Source organism: Pantherophis guttatus, chromosome 15 (genome assembly GCF_059756535.1).
Source record: "Pantherophis guttatus breed Tessera chromosome 15, ASM5975653v1, whole genome shotgun sequence".
Lineage (NCBI taxonomy): Eukaryota > Metazoa > Chordata > Lepidosauria > Squamata > Colubridae > Pantherophis > Pantherophis guttatus.
Window position 1 is genome coordinate 2,348,177 of NC_142077.1, and position 21,824 is coordinate 2,370,000.

The 21,824-nt window shown below is 45.4% G+C and overlaps 1 protein-coding gene across 3 annotated transcripts in view; it reads right to left on the reverse strand.

Annotated features, from left to right (window-relative positions):
* Positions 1-21,824, reverse strand: part of TP73 (tumor protein p73) — a 63,768-nt gene that overhangs the window by 17,425 nt on the left and 24,519 nt on the right. The window contains exons 3-4 of one of the 3 annotated variants that reach the window (XM_087879255.1): positions 21,772-21,824; positions 10,454-10,699 (exon numbers count right to left, since the gene is read on the reverse strand). The exon at positions 21,772-21,824 is cut by the window's right edge and continues 71 nt beyond it. In XM_087879255.1, coding sequence (XP_087735381.1) covers positions 10,454-10,699; positions 21,772-21,824 — 299 coding nt within the window. Of the gene's footprint in view, positions 1-10,453; positions 10,700-10,885; positions 11,041-18,467; positions 18,579-21,771 lie in introns of those variants that run through there. The other 2 variants (XM_087879256.1, XM_087879254.1) reach the window with 2 other exon arrangements.

Genomic DNA, 21,824 nt, shown 5'->3' on the forward strand with positions numbered 1-21,824 from the left:
CAGTGCACGTATCCTCATGTACACTCAACTTCCCTCCAAATAATCTTGATCTCGGCTGGTATCGTAGCATCGTGGCTAGATCAAATGACTTTTGTGTGGTTTATCAGCCAGGGTTTCCACCTTGACAGTGCTTACCTGAGCAACAACGGATCATAGTTTATTGATCAGGGTGCACAAACCCTGGCTTGGGGCATGGTGTGAACTTAAGTTACAAGGTGGCTTGTTTATGGCTAGGCTCGCTTGGCTTAAAGGAGACCGTCTTCCTGGGAAAGGAGGCAAACCCCCCGCCCCCCCAAAACAAAAACAAACAAGAGAGAGAGGAGGTGTTCTGTGCATGTTGGTTTGTTCTGCCATGTTGGGACAGGAACAGCGGAGAGAAGCCCGGGGCCATGGCAGCGATCGTCCCACGCAGACGAGCTTCCGCCTCTGTCAAGCCCCAACAGCTCCCGCCGGGCCGCCCCAGAGAGGGTGATGGCAACAGCCCCTGGGGAGGGGGGGGACACATCTGCCAAGGGTGCCTTTTTTTCTCTGGAAGACGGGCAGGACTGGCAAGGGAATCAGTGGGAGGGGGGGAGTTGGGCCCACCCTGGCTCTTGGGAAGCAGACGGGCATCTGCCCTGTTCTTTAAATCGAGACTTATTTTCCTTCCTTCCTGTCTCTTTCCTCCCTTCTCTTCTTCCTTCCTTCCTTCCTTCCTTCCTCCCTTCCTTCCTTCCTTCCTTCCTAGTTTTTTCCTGGCTCTTCCTTCCCCCCATCTTCCTTCCTTCCTTCCTGTCTCTTTCCTCCTTCCTCTTCTTCCTTCCTTCCTCCCTCCCTTCCTAGCTTTTTCCTGGCTCTTCCTTTCCGTCATCTTCCTTCCTTCCTTCCTTCCTTCCTTCTTTCCTCCCTCCCTTCCTCCCTTCCTTCCTAGCTTTTTCCTGGCTCTTCCTTCCCCCCATCTTCCTTCCTGCCTGCCTCTTTCCTCCTTCCTCTTCTTCCTTCCTTCCTTCCTTCCTCCCTCCCTCCCTCCCTCCCTTCCTTCCTCCCTTCCTAGCTTTTTCCTGGCTCTTCTTTTCCCTCATCTTCCTTCCTTCCTTCCTTCTTTCCTCCCTCCCTTCCTTCCTTCCTGGCTTTTTCCTGGCTCTTCCTTCCCCCATCTTCCTTCCTTCCTGTCTCTTTCCTCCCTCTTCTTCCTTCCTTCCTTCCTTCCTTCCTTCCTTCCTAGATCTCCCTTCCCCCATCTTCCTTGTTTCCTTCCTCTTTCCTCCCTCCCTTCCTTCCTCCCTCCCTTCCTAGCTGTTCCTTCCCTTCTCCTCTCCTTCCTTCCTTCCTTCTTTCCTGCCTCTTCCTTTCCCCCATCTTCTTTCCTTCCTTCCTTCCACCCTCCCTCCATCTCCTCTTTCTTTTCCTTTCCTTCCTACCTTCCTACCTCTCCTCTTTGGTGGCATTCAGCTTTCAAAAAGAAAACCATGTTGCATATTCCAGGATTTTTGACAAGTCTGGTACAATTTTTTTTTCTTTTCTTTTTTTTTTAAAAAAAACACATTGTTTACTCCTGTGTTTAGAGCAGTTTCCATTCAGTTTATGTCCCGAAGAAGGCTTGATTCTGGATTGTGCAGGAAGGCACAATGGGCGATTGTGTTTGTGTGTTGTTTGGGGAAGAGAAGCGAGCGCCTGGGGCGTCTCATTTCCTTACCGCCTTTGTACAAGCAGCTGCAAGGAGTCCCGTCCGCAGGGCAGGCTTAGACAGATTGCGCGAGAAAGGTGCTAATAACACATATGTCGTCTCCCTCTGGCGTGTAGCGGCTTGCAAAACCGCAAATACCGTTAACCGACTTGGCAAAATCTGTTCGGACACATCCAGGGAGTGAAAAGACACGCTCCTCTTCCTATTGTGGGTAGTCCTCGACTTACGACCACAGTGGATGGAAACTTCTGTCGCTAAGTGAGTACATTTGTTCCGTGAATTTAACCACCGGCTCACAAATCAGGGCTGATCCCCTTTGGAATAAGCTTTTAATTCTTATTGTTTTAGGAAAGAGAATAAGAACTGAATTTTTATTCTCTTTACGAACCGTTTGACTGGGATACGGGACACAGGGGAAGGGAGGGAAGGAGGGAGAGAGGGAGGAAGGAAGGAAAAGGAAAGAAGGAGAATAGGAAAAGAAATTAGGAAGGAAGGAAGAAGGAAACTAGAAAAAGAAATTAGGAAGGAAGGAAGGAAGAAGGAAACTAGAAAAAGAAATTAGGAGGAAGGAAGAATAAAGGAGACTAAAAAAAGAAATTAGGAAGGAAGGAAGGAAGGAAAAGGAAAGAAGGAGAATAGAAAAAGAAATTAGGAGGAAGGAAGAATAAAGGAGACTAGAAAAAGAAATTAAGGAAGGAAGGAAAAAGAAGGAGATTAGAAAAAAATTAGGAAGGAAGGAAGGAGAAAGGAGAAAGAAGAAGAATAGAAAAAGAAATTAGGAAGGAAGGAAGGGGAAAGAAGGAGAATAGAAAAAGAAATTAGGAAGGAAGGAAGGAAAAGGAAAGAAGAATAGAAAAAGAAATTAGGAAGGAAGGGGAAAGAAGGAGACTAGGAAAAGAAATTAGGAGGAAGGAAGGAAAAGGAAAGAAGAAGAATAGAAAAAGAAATTAGGAAGGAAGGAAAAAGAAAGAAGAATAGAAAAAGAAATTAGGAAGGAAGGAAGGAAAAAGAAAGAAGGAGTAGGAAAAGAAATTAGGAGGGAGGAAGGAAAGAAAGAAGGAAAAGGAACGAAGGAATAGAAAAAGAAATTAGGAGGAAGGAAGGAAGGAGAAAGGAAAAGGAAAGAAGAAGAATAGAAAAAAATTAGGAAGGAAGGATGGAAGGAAGGAAGGAATACTGGAGGTCATCTAGTCCAACCCTCTGCTCAAGCAGGAGACCCTACCTAATGATGCTATTCCTGCCTTGAGCAGGGGGTTGGACTAGAAGACCTCCAAAGTCCCTTCCAGCCCCACGATCCCGCGTTCTGGGTTCTTCCATCTTATTGATAAAGTCGCAAGACTCATGAAGGAATCATAGCTTCAGAGGAGATTTCTTTTCCTATTTCCAGTCCATCGGGATGCAAAGAAATCTCCTTGGCGCTACAGATTCATTTTTGGTTTCAAAAAAAAAAAGCCCCCCACCAAATTTAGGAAGGCGGCTCCTTGCGGCTTGCTCCCCCTCACCCCCCACCCTGCCTCTGCAGACCCCCAAAACCGAAGCCCCCCCCCCAGATGCCAATTAGGCCAGATGGAGACAGGGTTCCCCCCCCCCCCAGTTGCCAGGCCATCCAAAGGGACCTCACGACTGGAGGTGGATTTGTGAAAAAAAATATTAATTATCTCTCGGTTAGCAAAGGAGCAACAGCTGTGAGCGGTTCCTAACTCCAACATGCCCAAACGGGCAGACCCCCCGTTTTTTTTGCACCGGTTGGCGTGCACCGTCATGCCGGGTGCCGCCGCAGCTGACCGATCGCCCGCTGGCAAAATGAGTCACAAGGCAGGAAAGGGGTGTGTGTGAAGTGGGAAGGATGTTTTCCCAAGAAAACATAGTGGTGATTTTTGGTGGGGTTTTTTTTAAACAGAAATCCTGACTGTGTGACTAGGAATAGATAGATAGATAGATAGATAGATAGATAGATAGATAGATAGATAGATAGATAGATAGATAGATAGATATAGATATAGATATAGATATAGATATAGATATAGATAGATAGATAGATAGATAGATAGATAGATAGATAGATAGATAGATAGATTTTCCACCCACTTTCCTCACAGAGGACTAGAAGATTGGCCAGGCTGTGAATGGCTCTCGGGAGGGAAGGGAAAGGATGGATGGGCCAAAGAAGGAAGGAAGGAAAAGGAAGGAAGGAAGGGAAAAAAAGAAAGAAAGAAAGAAAGAAAGAAAGTAAGAAAGAAAGAAAGAAAGGCAGGTGAGAGAAAGGAAGGAAATGGAGAGGGAGGGAAAGGATGGATGGATGGACCAAAGGAAAGAGAGTAAGAGTGATGGATGGATGGAAGGAAGGAAGGAAGGAAGGGGAAGAAAGAAAGAAAAAAGAAAGAAAGAAAGAAAGAAAGAAAGAAAGAAAGAAAGAAAGAAAGAAAGGTGAGAGAAAGGAAGGAAGGAGAGGGAGGGAGAAAAATAAATATCCCTTAAATATCATTTTTAACAGCCAAGAAGCTTTGCTGAGGAGGTGCGAATCTGCGAATTATGTAAAAAAATTTTTTTGTAAACGTTTCTTATACATTCACTGGCCAAAGTTAGATGTGCAAATATATAAATTTGATGGATAATTAATTTAAAAAAAAAAACCACGCCACTCATGCTTTTAATCCATCCTTTGCTTTGTAGGGCAAGGAATGCTTTGAGCACCTGAGCAGGGGGTTGGACTAGAAGACCTCCAAGGGCCCTCCCAACTCTGTCATTCTATTCTATTCTATTCTATTCTATTCTACTCTACTCTACTCTACTCTACTCTACTCTACTCTACTCTACTCTACTCTACTCTATTCTATTATTTTCTTCTATTCTATTCTATTCTATTCTATTCTATTCTATTCTATTCTTTTTTTGCAAGGAAAAAGAAAATGGTGATTAAATCTTTGTGGGTGATGAGCCACATTTTTTTAAATGGCTTGAAATTAGGAAGTGGTGGAGAGGTATTTGCAAACTGATTCCTAATCCTTCCGTCTGGTTTTTTTTTGGGGGGGGGCGTCTCCTGGATCCATCTGGGAGACCTCAGGAAGAGGAAAGAATAAGGCAGAATAAGGAAGATGGAAGTTATGTTTTTTTTTTTTAATTTTTCATACGTGAGGATGAAGCTGGCAAGAAAATACATTTTATCTAAAATCCTCCAGGGAGACGTCTATTCCATCCCAGACACCGCTCGAAATTAATTGCATCTGGAAATGCTGAATATTTGGACAATATTCTGCAGTAACACAGGTTGTGAGTTTGATCCTAGGTAGAGGCAGATATGTTTTTCTCTCTCTGGGCATGATGAGAATAAATCTGCTGGGAAAAAAACTCCGCTCTGGCGACAGGAAGGGCATCTGGACATTCAACACTCTGCTAGCTCCATTCAGTTGCCCAGACTCCACCCCGCAAGGGATTATGGGCTCGTTAACAGAAGACGATTCTGGAGTAATACAGGTAGTCCTCGGGTTACGACCGCAACTGAGCCCCAAATTTATATTGCTAAGTGAAACATTTGCTGAGTGAGGTTTGCCCCATTTCATGAGCTTTCTTCCTGCCGTCATTAAGTGAATATCTGTGGTTGTTAAGTTAGCAACATGGTCGTTAAGTGAATCCTCATTGACTTTGCTCGTCAGAAGGTCGCAAAAAGGGATCACGTGACCCCGGGACACTGCAACCGTCATAAATATGAGTCAGTTGCCAAGCATCTGGCAACATGTAGGGTTTCCTGCCTAAGCAGAGGGTTGGACTAGAAGACCTCCAAGGTCCCTTCCAACTCTGTTATTCTATTCTATTCTGAATTTTGATCATGTGACCATGGAGGTGCCGCAACGGTCATAAGTGTGAAAAACGGTCGTTAAGTCCCTTTTTTCGCTGCCGGCGTAACTTTGAACGGTCCCTGAATGAATGTATTTATTTAGCCTGCATTTAGTCCTCCAAGGAAAAAAGTTGGAGAGAAAGACTGGCTGGAAAAGTTAGCCCCTCCCTCACCTGAGTCAGGCCACCTAAATGGCAGGGCAGCCTAAATTTCGCAAACGCTGATTGGTTCGTGGTGGACGAAGCCACGCCCCCTTGCTTCCTACGTGGCCAATGGAGAAGGAGGAGGGTGAAGCCATGATGCCATGCCAGGATGTCACCTGAAAAGCAGGTATGCCTCCAAACAGCTTGTTAATTGGTCCAGTTTATGGGATTGGGGTTAACCTGGTTTATGGTGGGTCTGGTGGTTTTGGGAACCATCTCTTTGGATTGGGTTGTCCTAAGACAGGGGTCGGCAACCTTAAACACTCAAAGAGCCATTTGGACCCGTTTCCCACAGAAAAGAAAACAGCGGGAGCCACAAAAACCCTTCCCGTGCCTATTTCTTGAGCAGCCACAAAACAAGTTAACTTGGTTTGCTTGATTTATTAAGCTCACCTAGTAAACTTGGTCTGTCCAACTTCCAAAGCTCAAGTAGTAAGCCTAACTTGCTAAGCTCAACCAGTCAACTTTGCTTGCCCAACTTCCTAACTTCCTCTATTAGTAAACTTGGTTTGCCTGAACTTCAAAAGCTCTAGTAAACTTGGTTTGCCCGATTTATTAAGCTCAACTAGTAAACTTGGTTTGCCCGATTTACAAAGTTCAAGGAAATCTGGTTTGCCCAACTCCCAGAGTTCAACTAGTAAACCTAGTTTGCCTGACTTCAAAAGCTCAGCTAGGAAACGTGGTTTGTCCAATTTACGAAGCTCAAGTAGTAAGCCTGGTTTGCCCAACTTCCTGAGTTCAACTACTAAACTCGGTTTGCCTGATTTATTAAGCTCAGCTAGTATACTTGGCCTGTCCAACTTACAAAGCTCAAACCTGGTTTGCCCAACTTCCTAAGCTCAACTAGTAAACTTGGTTTGCCTGAAGTTAAAAAGCTCTAGTAAACTTGGTTTGCCCGATTTATTAAGCTCAACTAATAAACTTGGTTTGTCCAACTTCCTAAGCTCAACTAATAAACTTGGTTTGTCCAACTTACAAAGCTCAAGTAAACTTGGTTTGCCTGAAGTTAAAAAGCTCTAGTAAACTTGGTTTGCCCGATTTATTACGCTCCACTAATAAACTTGGTTTGTCCAACTTCCTAAGCTCAACTAATAAACTTGGTTTGTCCAACTTACAAAGCTCAAGTAAACTTGGTTTGCCTGACTTAAAAAACTCTAGTAAACTTGGTTTGCCCGATTTATTAAGCTCAACTAGTAAACTTGGCTTGTCCAACTTCCTAAGCTCAACTAGTAAACTTGGTTTGCCCAACTTACAAAGCTCAAGTAAACCTGGTTTGCCCCACTTCCTATACTCAACTAGTAAACTTAGTTTGCCTGACTTCAAAAGTTCAGCTAGTAAACTTGGTTTGCCCAATTTGTACACTTTAGTTCTCCATCTTTGGTATTTGGTAAAAAAATTAGATGCAAATGTTTTGCTACATTTAATAGCTTCTAGTTCTTGAAACCAGACACAGAACTAAATATTCAAATATTCGAATATTGCAAGGGGGAATTATAAGTTTTTTAATGGATGACTACCAAGAACACTATAATCAATTCATTCCGAATGAAACAGATTGTGGGTGGAAAACACCTTGAGGTTTTAACCTTAGCAGGTAAAAAAAAACAAAAAAAACACTTTGGAATATATTGGGAATTTTTTTCCCCCTTCGAAAAATACCCTCCCGAGTTTGAAGGCAGTTCCGCGCTCAAAAATGGTGCTTTTAATCCAGAGCTAGCGAAATGTCGGTTTATCCCTGGTTTTTGTTTCTAAATGTTGATATTTATTTTATAATTGTGCTTCCCCTGTCGTAAAATTTGATGTGATACCTCCACCTTGCAGGCTGTTTTCCTACGGTGTATTTAAAATGGGCTCGTATTACCTCCCGGACCGAATGATGAGGATGATCCTAAAATAGGGAGGCACTCCAGAGAGCATCCAGTCCAGCCTACAAGATCTTAAATCTCATCTCGAGTAATGGGTACTACTCGAGGTAGTAATGGGTGGGAAGTTTGTCAAAGAGAGATCCAATCTAGAATTAAGGAGAAATTTCCTGATAGTCAGAACAATTAACCAGTGGAATGACTTGCCACCAGAAGTTTGGGGGGGGGGGCTCCATCAATTGTGGAGGTCTTCAAGAAGAGACTGGAAAGCCATTTGTCTGGAATGGCATAGGATCTCCTGCATGACCTCTGAGTTTCCCTTCCAGCCCTAGGATTCTATTTCTAATTCTCCTAAAGGCCTCAACGGGTGAAATCTGTGTCTGTGGGTACAAATTATGCATTACCAAGTATTTGCTGGCAAGCCATACACACAGAGAGAGAGAGAGAGAGAAACTGAGCATAAGATGAGGACGAAAAAGAAATATAGATAAAAAAATAAATATATTTATCTATCAAAAAGAAATGTACACAGAAATATATATATTTATATTTATATTTATATTATATTTATATATATATAAAAAGATCCTTCACATAAGCCTGATGATGGCAGATGAGATTCTGTCGAAACGTCGCTTCTACCCTTTTAGGGATATGTTCACAATTACACGAGAAGAAACCCGAAATATTAACTAGGGTTTATGTATGTTTTTCCTCTAGGGAAAACCTGGCTAGAGGAAAAACATATATATATGTTATATATATGTAACATATATATATATATATATTTCTATCCCAGCCTGGTTACCGGGTGGAGAATCGTGAATAGGAGCTCCTTAACACGGTTATACGGCATAAATAAATAATTTTTTAAAAAAATCCACACAGCAATGAAATGGCAAAATGCTAATTTTGAAACACACACACACAAGGAGTGAAAACACATTTATGACGGTCGCGTGACAGCCCCTCCCCCCTTTTTGCGACCTTCTGACCAACAAGTTGATAGGGAAGCCACGTTCACTTAATGGTGCGACTGAGTTAACAACTGCCACTTAGCAGCCGCGGCCAGAAACTCCGTAAACCGGTGCCAAATTCACTTCACTGGCATCTCGCTTAGCGACAGAAATGCGGGGGGGGGGCTCCGTGGTCGTCGTAAGTTGAAGGACTACCTGTGGTAATAAAACATCTGGAGCACCCCCTCGGCATTGACGGAATCCCCGTCGGTCAACTGCAAAAAGGCAGCTTTGACTCGGAACCGCTGACATCCTTCAAGGATAGTGTAATATTATTCAACATCTGTCCAGCCCCCATTTCTTGGCAAAGGTGCCAGAGGTGCCCCCAAACCATGCCAGATCCAGTCCGAACATCTGGCTGGCTCTGTGAGATGTCACTCTTTTTTTAAAAAAAAAAAATTAATTCATTTTAATTGAATTAAAGTGAACCCTGGGAGAATTTAACGGTAAATGCTATGCTATCCTCCCGTTTTTTTTTATGGGAAGGCAATGCTTTATTGCAGCTATCTAGATAAAAGACTCCATCGCTGTACCCATTTCACAGATTTTATCTGCTTTCCAAGCAAACAAGGCAGGGTTTTACGAGGGCATCCTGGAAGGGACGGTCACAAGGCGAAAAACCAAAACATTTAATCCACGGGCTGGCATCTTTGGCCGAGTAACACACCCCACGTGGCCGCCACCGTGCGAGAAAACTTTTTTTTAAAAAAAAATGCCGATAGAAAACAAGATCGATCGATCTCAGTGTCGCCTCTGAGCTTGGTGGGTGTTTCATGAGCCAAACTGGGTCACAAACTAGGATTTAGCCCTGATGATGTTAGCTAGTTTGGGTCATGATATGTCTGCAAGAAAGCAAAAAAGCTCAGAGAGCACCAAGGAAATCCACAGACCTTCTCCTTCTTTCTCCTTCTTTCTCCTTCTCTTTCTCACTTCTTCTTTCTTTCTCCTTCTCCTTCCCCTTCTCTTTCTCCTCTCCTCCTCTTTCTCCTCTCCTTCTTTCTCCTTTTCCTTCTTTCCCCCTCTTCCTCTTTCTCCTCCTCCTTCTCTTTCTCCTTCTCCTTTCTCCTTTCTCCTTCTTCTTCTTTCTCTTTCTCCTTCTCTTTCTTTCTCCTTTCTCCTTCTCCTTTTCCTCCTCTCTCCTTCTTTTTCTCCTTCCCCTTCCCCTTCTCTTTCTCCTCTCCTCCTTTCTCCTCCTTTCTCCTTCTCCTTTCTCCTTTCTCCTTCTCTTTCTCCTTCTCTTTCTCCTTTCTCCTTCTCCTTTTTCTCCTTCTCTCTCCTTCTCTTTCTCCTTCCCCATCCCCTTCTCTTTCTCCTCTCCTTCTTTCTCCTTCTCCTTCTCCTCTTCCTCCTCCCCCGCTCCATTCTAGCACTGATGATGTTCCCTAGTTTGGTCACGAAACGTTTGCAAGAAAACAACCAGGCTCAGAGGGTACCAAGGACCCCCACAGTCCTTCCTCCTCTTCCTCCTCCTCTCCCACTCCCTTCTAGCACTGATGATGTTATCTAGTTTGGTCACGAAACGTCCGGAAGTAAACAACCAAGGTCAGAGGGCACCAAGGACCCCTGATAAGTCTCTTTTTTTGAGTGGGGGGCTAATTTTGGAGAGACCAACCTTAAAAGTCTGGGAGAGGTTGGCTGCGGATGGCTGGCCATCCATTTCTGGAAGATGGGCTTGGTGGTGCCGGATTTTAGGACTCTGGACCGAGATGGTTGAATTGAGGGTGTGGGGGAGAGAAAGGGCAGAGAGCTCACCCCTATCCCACCTGGGGTGGCCTTCCCCCAATGAAAAGGAAGCCCACCCACCCCAAAAATATAATATGCCCCCTACGAGCAACTTTGGAGAGAGCAAAATCAAGAGATCGCCAACTTACCGTCCAGGTGGCTGATTTTGCCGTGCTGGATTGCTGGAAGGTGACTTCGAAGTGATGGGGTCCCGGGTAGTCGGTGTTGGAGGGGATGATGGGCGCCGGGGACATGGTGTCAAAGGTCGAGCTGGGCTGGGAGTAGGGCGAGAGCGTGGGGACATTAGCGATGTGCTCCGAGCTGTAAGGCGTGGAGGAGGCGGCTCGGCTGTCAGCGGTCTGATCCATGCTCCTGTTTAGCAAATTGTACTGGGACTGGGGTGGGGTGGGGTAATGGGGGGGGGGGGAGAGAGAGAGAGGGAGGGTTGAGGAGGGGAAGAGGAGAAGAGAAGAGAGAAGAAGAAGAAGAGAAGTCACACTGCCAGTTGGTGGCCTTGCTTTGGCAGCAAGCGTGCCCGTACAAAGATGCACCAGGTGTAAGGAGAAACTCCTGCAACATACCTCGCCGGGGTCCTCCGGTGGAGCCTTTTTTTTTTTTTTGCATTCCACCCCCTCCCCTTCAAAACAAGCCCACACTTGCTCTCCGCCAGAGTTTCCTTTTTCTTCTCTCTCTCTTTTTTTTTTTTCCTTTTGCGTTTGCAAAGGGTGGAGGAGAACGGTTGGCGAAGAAGAGGGGACGCTGGGCAGGGAAGGGTGGGGGTGGGTGGGTGGGTGGGGAGGGGGTCTCGGAGGGCAGAGATCCATCGGTGGCGGGGAGGGGGGCGCGAGCCAGAGGATGATGGAGAGGGCTGCTAAGACGGGAGGTTTGGGGAAGGACCAGGCACTGAGAGGCGTAAACTGACGGAAAGGAAACCTGGCATTATGCATTGAGCCTAAACTGACTATGTAGCTTGCATGGATGGATGGATGGATGGATGGAAGGAAGGAGAAAGGAAGGAGAGAGGGAAGGAAGGAAGGGAAGAAAGGAGGGAGGGAGGAATGGAAGGAAGGATGGAGGAGGGAAAGGAAGAATTGGAAAAGAAGAGGAAGGAAGGAGAAAGAGAGTGGGGAAGGAAGGAGGAAAGGAAGGGAGGGAGGGAAAGGAAGAATTGGAAAAGAAGAAGGAAGGAAGGAAGGAAAGGAAGGAGGGAGGGAGGGAAAAGAAGGGAGAGAGGGAGGAAAAGGAATTGGAAAAGAAGAGGAAGGAAGGAGAAAGAAAGAGAGGAAGGAAAGGAAGGAAGGAGGGGAAGGAAGAAATGGAAAGGAAGAAGGGAGGGAGGGAAAGGAAGAATTGGAAAAGGAGAGGAGGGAAGGAAAGAAAGAGAAAGGAAGGAGGGAGGGAGGGAAAAGAAGGAAGGGAGGGAGGAAAAGGAATTGGAAAAGAAGAGGAAGGAAGGAGAAAGAAAGAGAGGAAGGAAAGGAAGGAGGGAGGGAAAGGAAGGAAGGAGAGAAAGGAACAAATGGAAAGGAAGAGGGAAGGGAAGGAAAGGAAAGGAGGAAGAGGGAAGGAAAGCAAGGGAAAGGAAAGGAGAAAGAGGGAAGGAAAGGAAAGGAAAGGAAGCTAGAAGAAAAAGGAAAGGAAAGGAAAGGGTAAAATGGAATGGAATGGAAAGGAAGAAATGGAGAGGAAGGAGGGAGGAAAGAAAGAAAAAAGGAAGGAAGGAAGGAAAACACAGCCTTTCAATGCATAGAATCGGGCCAAGCCAACGCATCCTAAGGCCTTTTCCTCCCGAGCTCAGAATTTCCTCTGAAGTCCCAGTGCAAATATTTTTCCTGCTCTGGGAAAGGCTGAGATTCGGAGGCTCATAAAACGGGGCGCGGGGGTGGGGGGATTGGGGCGCGGGGGGGTTGAAGAACGAATAAATTGGGGAGGGGGGTGTCGGCTTTGCCAACCTGAGCCTGTCCCGGCCTGCGTCTCTCCTGACACTCAACCCCTCCTGGACTCCGATCTGCCCTTGGCAAATTTGCACAGGCGAGTTGGAGCGTGCCCATCTTCCTGTGCTTCTTAGCCAAGATCCCCCGCATTTATGGGCTTCGGTACCCCACTTCCCCAGAGAGGAGAAGGAGGCCCCCTTCTCCTGGGACTCAAAGCCTGCCGGGAAAACGACTGACCCAATGACCACAATCTCCATGGTGCTTATCTTCAGCTGAGATTTATGGCCTCTCGAAAAACCGGAGGCCGGTAGCTAGGCACAAACCATCAAAGTAGGCTTATCAGGAGTTTTAATCTGGGCTTCGGGCTGTTGGGTTACACCCAGAGGCGTTACGGGCGAGAAAATAACCGTGGAAATTCAATTTATTGGGGTCAAATACCTAGAGAGAGCTTAGCCATCCAGAAGACAATTTTATGGAGCAAAATATGCCGCATCCTCGTTCGTTTAGTGACGGTTACCAAAGTTACCAAATGACCCCCTTTTTCACACTTAACGACTGTTTCAACACCTCCAAAGTCACCGGATCAAAATTCAGACGCTCGGCAAGCGACTCATATTTATGACGGTTGCAGCGTCCCGAGGATACGTGATTTCCCCCCTTTTTGCAAGCTTCCGGCCAGGGGAAGACAGATTCGCTTAACAACAGAGGACGAAAAGTCGTAAAACCGGGCCAAATTTCCCGAGCGGGTGTTTCGCTTAGCGACTGAAATTTGAGGGCTCCCTTGTGGCCGTAAGACGAGGACTACCCGTAGTACGTTTTTTTTTTTTTGAAAGCGTGGAACGGGAGTCGACAAGGCGCAATATGACATGTGAAGTCAACCGATGATGGTTTATTCCTTTTAACCATGGTCAACCATGGTCTCTCGGAGTCAGAAATGAAGCGGATGAGCAGAACGCCACAGTCCAAGACCAGTCAGGAATTGCAAGTTGTGGAAAACTGGGATTTACAGCTAAGCCTACAGACGGAGAGGCCAATTTTTATATCTGCAACCCTGGGTGCTATCATGCAATTATTATTATTATTATTAATTAAATTTATTTGCTGCTGTCAAGCTGTTTTTACAAGTTCTTAACAGCTTTCCGTCAGAAGTTGTGGGTGGTTCCATCACTGGAAGTTTTTAAGAAGGGACTGGACAGTCGCTTGTCTGAAATGGTCTAGGATCTCCTGGTTGAGCAGGGGGTTGGACTAGAGGACCTCCGAGGTCCCTTCCAGCTCTAGTCTGATGGATGGATGGATTGATAAAATAATTGCGCGTTTTCCGTGCTTGGAAGGGTTGCAAATGCAGCCCCCCCACCCAAAAATTAAACCAAGCCGATTCTGACATCAAACACAAGGTTGCATGGTTTAATAGAAGCCAGGATGGTCCACATAAAAAAAAAAAAAAAAAAAAAAACGGGATTCGGATTCGAGTCCTGCGTGGCGGCCGCCATCTTGACTCCTTTGAGCTCTGCCCAGCTCTGCGTCCTTCGCCTTTGCCTGCGTCCATCGGTCCCCCGCTTCAATTTTACTTTCTTGTCCCAGCGGAAAAATGACAGGTGGCTCTCGACTTACGACCGTTAACCACAACAACACTGGAAAACAAAACGACCGGCGGGTCCTCGCACTTACGACCATCGCAGCCTCCTCCCAATCAGCTAAATCCAAATCTGGCCGTCTTTACGACCGAGGCAGAATCCCGGAGATCAGCTGGTGACCGTCCCAGCCGGTTTCAGACTGGCAAAGTCTGTGTGTGGGGGGGGGAGAAGCCGGATTCACTTAATGACATGTGATTCATTTAACGACCATGACTATTTGTTAAACAGCCGTGCCCCCTCCTCCAAAAAAGGCCATAAAATCGGACGCCGCTCGCTTCACCGCCTTGCCTTAACGACGGAACGTTTAGTCCCCCGTTTTGGCGGAGTCGTAAGTCGAGGACCAGCTGCTGATAACCTTGTCTGGCCTCTCCGAGATCTCGGCTCCCTCTCCCTCCCCCTCCCCCTCCCCAAATCCATTTCAATCCTTCCTTCCAACTTCGGCAGGCTCGGGAGTTCAAGGAACATGTTAAAACTTGGGATTTGAAGAAACCTCTCCCACTTAGAACTTTTTCCGAAGTTGTTCTGTAATCGTGGTTTTTTTTTTTTCCTTTTAATGGGTGGGGGGGTGAGGTGGGGGGGGGCTGAAGAGACCTCCGCTTGTGTTGCGTTTCCCACAATCTCTGCAGTGTTTAGTGAGTAACGGTTGGAATTTGCAGCAAGCTTCGACTTGCGCCGGCAAAGAGAAACACCTCCTTTCTCCCCGAAAGTATGCATGATGGGACAGGGGAAAATAAATAAATAATAATAATATATATATAAATATATTTTTCTCCTTCTCACCAGAGCCCGGTTCCCAAAATGTTTAATTTTTTTCTCCTTTGTAGACCACCTAGAGGGGAAGTTCTATCGGGCTGGAGGTCATTCCCAAAAGACACATGGCACACCTGGAAGGGACTTTTGAGGTCTTCTAGTCCAACCCCCTGCTCAGGCAGGAGACCCTGGACCATTTCAATCAATCAATCAATCAATTAATAATCAACCTGAATACAGGTGGAAGGGACCTTTGAGGTCTTCTAGTCCAATCCCTTTACTCGAGCAGGAGACCCTGGACCATTTCAATCAATCAATCAATCAATCAATCAATCAATTAATAATCAACCTGAATACAGGTGGAAGGGACTTTTGAGGTCTTCTAGTCCAATCCCTTTACTCGAGCAGGAGACCCTGGACCATTTCAATCAATCAATCAATCAATCAATCAATTAATAATCAACCTGAATACAGGTGGAAGGGACCTTTGAGGTCTTCTAGTCCAATCCCTTTACTCGAGCAGGAGACCCTGGACCATTTCAATCAATCAATCAATCAATCAATCAATCAATCAATCAATCAATTAATAATCAACCTGAATACAGGTGGAAGGGACCTTTGAGGTCTTCTAGTCCAATCCCTTTGCTCGAGCAGGAGACCCTGGACCATTTCAATCAATCAATCAATCAATCAATCAATTAATAATCAATCAACCTGAATACAGGTGGAAGGGACCTTTGAGGTCTTCTAGTCCAACCCCTTTGCTCGAGCAGGAGACCCTGGACCATTTCAATCAATCAATCAATCAATCAATCAATCAATTAATAATCAATCAACCTGAATACAGGTGGAAGGGACCTTTGAGGTCTTCTAGTCCAACCCCTTTGCTCGAGCAGGAGACCCTTGGCCTCATTTCAGACAAATGAGTTGTCCAGTCTCTTCTTAAAAACCTTCCAGTGATGGAGCATCCATAACTTCTGGTGGCGGGTCGTTCCACTGATTAATTAACAGAATCACAGAGTCGGAAGGGACCTTGGAGGTCATCTAGTCCAGCCCCCGGCCCAAGCAGGAGAGCCTACCCCATTATCTGACAGATGGCTTTTCCACCTTACAACCGGAATCTGAAAATTTCCCCCGACTGATTTTTTTTTCCCCCCTCCTTCTTTGGAAAAAATCACTTATGACCACAGCCGAATCTAGAATTGATGTTGCTAAGCGGGACATTGGTTGAGTTGAGTTTTTGCCCCGTTTCACGGCTTTTCCAGCCACCGTTCTTAAGCGAATCGCAGCAGTGGTTAAATTAGTCGCACGGTGTTTAAACGAATCGGGGTTTCCCCCCCGTTGAAGGTCGCAAAAGGGGGAAATCGCGTGACCCCCCCGGGACACTGCAACCGTCATAAACACGAGTCAGTTTGCCAAGCGTCCGAAATTTGGATCACGTGGCCATGGGGACCCCACGATGGTCGTAAGTGCAAAAAACAACAGTCATAAGTGTGAAATGCGGGCGTAAGTCCCTTTTTTCAGTGTTGTAACTCCGAACGGTCACTAAACGAACTGCCATAAGTCGAGGACTACCTACACTCAAAAGAATAACGCTCCTGCTGGCTGGGGCTGCTGGGAATTGTAGTCCAGCCTGCGATGCGGAGAGCGCCGGATGGAGAAAACCTGGAGTTTGCATGCACTGGAAAACAACAGTTGCCGAGTGTTGCACAAATGAAAAGGAACACAATCCCTCCCGCTTGGCAATTAACTCCTAAGGTTACCGCAAAACACACAATACGGCGGGTACCCAACATTCGGCCAGTGTGAACCATCGAGCTAATTAGTGCCACGTTTTAACGGGCATCTCCATTTAACATCTCCACGTCGCATTCGGTAACAGACAAACCCGGGGCAAAAATCGACTTTATTTTTATTTTGGAAGGACGGATTTTTTTTCCTTTCCACCGCCCGAAAAAAACATGTCAATCCTCTCGTTTTTGCACGCTCGGTCTTTTGACGAAATGCTGGATCTCGGGGAGAGGCCTGTGGTTTTAAAATTTGCCATCCTGGGTCCCCAAAATCTTGGCACCTTTGACCTTTGCTTTGGTTTTCGCGGCGCCTGGAGATACGACGCGGCCCGCTGCCTTGTCAACAGAAAAACGTCGTTTGCTAACTGTTTTGCGGTTTGGTGGATCCAAGCCAGAGAAAACTGCTGAAAACACACCAACACACACACACACACACACACGGACGAAAAGCTGCAGATGTTGTCAGCTGCTGCAACAAACAAGGCCACGCCTTCGCGGCCGAGGATGATTTTTTTTCCCCCCGCCCGGTCTCCAAACAACCGTCAAATCCGGATTTTATTTCCCTAATTCTCGACATGGGCAAATCCTTAAAAACTCAACGTAACCGAGAGCAAAACCCCGAATCTTTTTATCGAAGGCTTCCGTTTGTTAACCCCCGTCGGTGTTCGAATCCTATTGATGTGACGTGATCCAATAAAGGCAGCTACGTTTATGTGGATGCTATCCAATAAAGGTGGCTGCAATTTTTTATTTTTATTTTTTTTAAAATGGCATCGTTCTGGGAGCCAGATCGTAATCTAATATCTCCTTTGAAGAGACCTTCGTCCTTTGCAGCCGTCGCCAGCCAAGTCCGTCGAACTAAAATTTAAGGAAGGTTTGGTGTTTAGCCACGGTTAGCCAATCCTGGCTTGACGGAAAGCCCAGGCTGAATGGCATGGAAATGGCAATATGGAAATCCCAATTTTGGTGCATCGGTTGGGTTCCCCAAATTTGCTGGAATTTTTATCCCACCCAAAGAGTTGACCGGTTGGGGACCGAGTCAAACCAGCTGTCATCTCAAGCAAGACCTCGAGCATCCTCAAACCCTGTTTAAACCCAAAACATTCGGATGATGATGGTTTGGGGGCACCGAAAAACACGGAGGAATGACACGAAATCCTCCGTAGCTCATCAAACCAACCTCACGTCTATCTATCTATCTATCTATCTATCTATCTATCTATCTATCTATCTATCTATCTATCATTATCTATCTGTCTGTCTGTCTGTCTGTCTGTCTGTCTGTCTATCTATCTATCTATCTATCTATCTATCTATCTATCTATCTATCTATCATTTCTTCCCCTCTCTCTCTCATCTATCTATCTATCTGTCTGTCTATCTATCTATCTACCAACCTACCTATCTATCATTTCTTCCCCTCTCTCTCTCATCTATCTGTCTGTCTGTCTGTCTGTCTGTCTGTCTGTCTGTCTGTCTGTCTATCTATCTATCTATCTATCTATCTATCTATCTATCTATCTATCTATCTATCTATCATTTCTTCCCCTCTCTCTCTCATCTATCTATCTGTCTATCTATCTATCTATCTATCATTTCTTCCCCTCTCTCTCTCATCTATCTATCTGTCTATCTATCTATCTACCAACCTACTTATCTATCATTTCTTCCCCTCTCTCTCTCATCCATCTATCTGTCTGTCTGTCTGTCTGTCTGTCTGTCTGTCTGTCTGTCTGTCTGTCTGTCTATCTATCTATCTATCTATCTATCTATCTATCTATCTATCTATCTATCTATCTATCTACCTATCTATCATTTCTTCCCACCTCTCTCTCATCTGTCTGTCTGTCTGTCTGTCTGTCTGTCTGTCTGTCTGTCTGTCTATCTATCTATCTATCTATCTATCTATCTATCTATCTATCTATCTATCTATCTACCTATCTCCGACAGCTTCTGGACCAAACCTTGGTGGCCTTTCAGAAGCCAGTTGAGGTTCTCCTACTTCCTAGCCCGCTTCCTAAAAAAAACCCCCGGAAAAAAAAAAACAGCACCTACCGTAGTGTAAGGCTGCACCGAGTTGCTAACATACAGCATATTTATCTCCTTGGGGTTTGAAGATGATGACAAGACAGCGTCTCGCCTCTGGAGTCATGAGGGTTGAAGGGCCACCACGGAGGATGGAGGTTTCGGGGGTCCACCAAGAGGGTGCCGACAGCCAGAAGGACAGAGGCCGGGGGCCCGATTCGAAGCTGGCTTGTTCGTGGTAGCCTAGATGACTCTCTCTTGTTCCCCCCTCCCCACCCGTTAGATTGCGGTGCTGTCATTGAGTTGCATCTAACAACCAACGCTCCGTAGCCAACCTCCTTTTCCTCCCTTATGACTATTCATTAAAGGCAAGGCAAGTTTCAACATGCCCGTTGGAAGATTGGACAGTACCAAGGGTGCCCCATGGGGGGGAGGGAGAGACGTGGGCAGAGCTGGCGCGCAATGCAGCCACGCTCGGTGCGAATGCCCGTCCTGCCCTCTGCAAACAAGGTGGTTGAGATGCCCTCCCGGGGCGGTCAGCGACATCCAGGGGTGGTCCCTGCCCTGGTGGGAATGAAATCGAGGTGCCTGGTGGCAACAGAGACACGGCAAAATAGGCCTTTGTCGCCAGCGATGCAGGTTTTATTCCCACGGTGGCATGGGGCAAATCTTGGAAACACGCCCAGCATGGACCCCGATGGATAGGGGGGAAAAGAGAGCATACGTCGTGCGCAGGGGCCCCTGGGGTGTATTCGGTTGGAGAACTCTGATTATTGTCATAGAACATAGAATGATAGGGTTTGAAGGGACCATGGAGGTCTTCTAGTCCAACCCCCTGCTCAAACAGGAGACCCCCCTATGCGATTTCAGATAAGTCTCTTGAGTCTCTTATTTAAAAACATCCAGTGTTGGAGCATTCACAAGTTCTGGTGGCAAGCTGTTCCGCGGATTAATTGTTCTTCTAACTTTGGGGAAATTCCTCCTTATTTCTAGGTTGAATCTCTCCTTGATCAGTTTCCATCGCTTGTTCCTTGTCAAAACACCTTTGGGGGTTTTGGAAAATAGATTGACCCCCTTCCTCCTCTCTGGAGCAGCCCCTCAAATATTGGAAGACTGCTATCCTGTCATCCCTGGTCTGTTTTTTTTAAAAGTTTAGTGGACTTTATTGTCATTGCACCTCGTACAATGAAATTAAATGCCATCTTCCGTGTACATTATAACCATATAAAAAAATAAAACACAAACACACCTCCTTCGCAATCTATGCAATTGAATTAATTTGCAATTGATGTTTATATTGTATGTTTTCTAATTTTGGCTGCTCACCGCCCCGAGTCCTTCGGGAGAGGGGACGGTATAAAAATTTAATAAATAAATAAATAAATAAATAAATAAATAAATTGAAACCCCCTGATATTGCATTAATATTATACTATTACAGTAGAATTCAATATAGTTCCTGCTCTGGGATAGAAGCTGTTTTTTCAGTCTATTTGTCCTTGTTTTTTATTGTCCTGTACCGGCTGCCAGATGGTAATAGTTTAAAAAAAAAAAGGATGAGAGGGATCTTTAAGAATGTTTTGAACTTTCTTAAGGCAGCGGGAGCTATAAAGCTCTTCCAAGGAGGGGAGGGGGCAACCCATGATCCTCTGGGCCAGGGGTTTCCAACCTTGGCAACTTTAAGACTTGTGGACTTCAACTCCCAGAGTTCCACAGCCAGCAAATCAAAGCTGGCTGAGGAACTCTGGGAGTTGAAGTCCACAAGTCTTAAAGTTGCCAAGGTTGGAGACTCCTGCTATGGGCGATGATGTTAACCCTCTGGAGCCCTGTCCTATCTGCCACTGTGCAATTGACAAACCCTACACAGGTCTTTTTAAATTATTATTATTATTATTATTATTATTATTATTATTATTATTATTAAATCTTTAGTGAGATTCACAGCCTTTGAGGCTGGTTAATAGCTCAGCAGCTCGAGTCCTAACCAAGGACCTAGGAACTATTAAGGTATCATTGGAGGATGTAAGTTATTATTATTATTATTATTATTATTATTATTATTAGTTAATCTTTAGTGAGATTCACAGCCTTTGAGGCTGGTTAATAGCTCAGCAGCTCGAGTCCTAACCAAGGACCTAGGAACGGTTAAGGTATCGTCGGAGGATGTAAGTTATTATTATTATTATTATTATTATTATTATTATTATTATTATTATTTATTTATTTATTTATTTATTTATTCAATTTATATACCGCCCTTCTCCTAGTGGACTCAGGGCGGTGCACAGCCAAAACTAAAATACATAACAATACAAAATTTAAAATTAATTAAAAGAATTATATACTTTGGCCCGAATTAAAACAGTGCGAATTAAAACCCATTAACAAATTAAAACTAAACAATTATTATTGTAGACCTTCCCAAGATCAGCCCCATAGAAAAAATTGGGGAGCAATTTTGATCCATGCCTTCATTGTTTTCCGCCGGTACCCCAAAAATGTAGCTCCCGCAAAGCACAAAATGTGGGGGCCTGCCCACGGCTGCCCCGAATGGCTCCCTCGCACAATTGTGACACAATTCAGACTAAAGAATTGCAATGTGCAAACGTTTGAAGCGGTCGAACAGCTGTCGAAAACCCATTCGTATTTGGTATGGATTCATTCTTTTCTTTCTTTCATTGGATCGAATGGAAAGGGCCCTGCCCGGCTTGCAAATAATACTGGGGAACTCACAACTAAACACAGCAACTTCTCCTAGTTGCTCTTCTCTGCACTTTTCCAAAAAGACTCAACCTCTTTTTTTTTTGGAACGTGGTCACCAAACCTGGATTTTTGTACCAAAACCTGGAAGCACCACTTAACAACTCTCAACTAACAAGCACGACCAGAATTTCCGGCGCTAAGCAAATTCAGCGAGCCGCATCTCCCCTCCCCCCTGGTTTCACAACCTTTGCCCGGGTTGTTAAGTGAACCTCCCAGGGCTGTTAAATGAATCGCATGATAGCTAAGCAAATCCGGCATTCCCTCGTTGATTTTACTCGCCGCGACGAAGGCCGATGGCGAGCGCAAGACACCCCTCCCTCCGGGACGCTGCAAATTGTAAAGACAAGCGCATGGATTTTGATCGCGTGACGGTAACGGATGCCGCAACGGTTGTAAGTCCGAGGAGCGGTCGTAAGTCCCTTTTTTCAGTGACGTTCTAACTTCCAAGGGCCACTAAACGAACGATTGTAACTCGAGGATTAGCACAGCACCATATTTTTTTTTTCCATCTCCAGCATCCTAATTGCACCGATTTTCGTACATTTTCTATCGCCGCTTTTCCAAAACTTACCATTACTGAATCATCCATGCTCCTCATCTGGAAAACGTCCATGGTGACTTCTG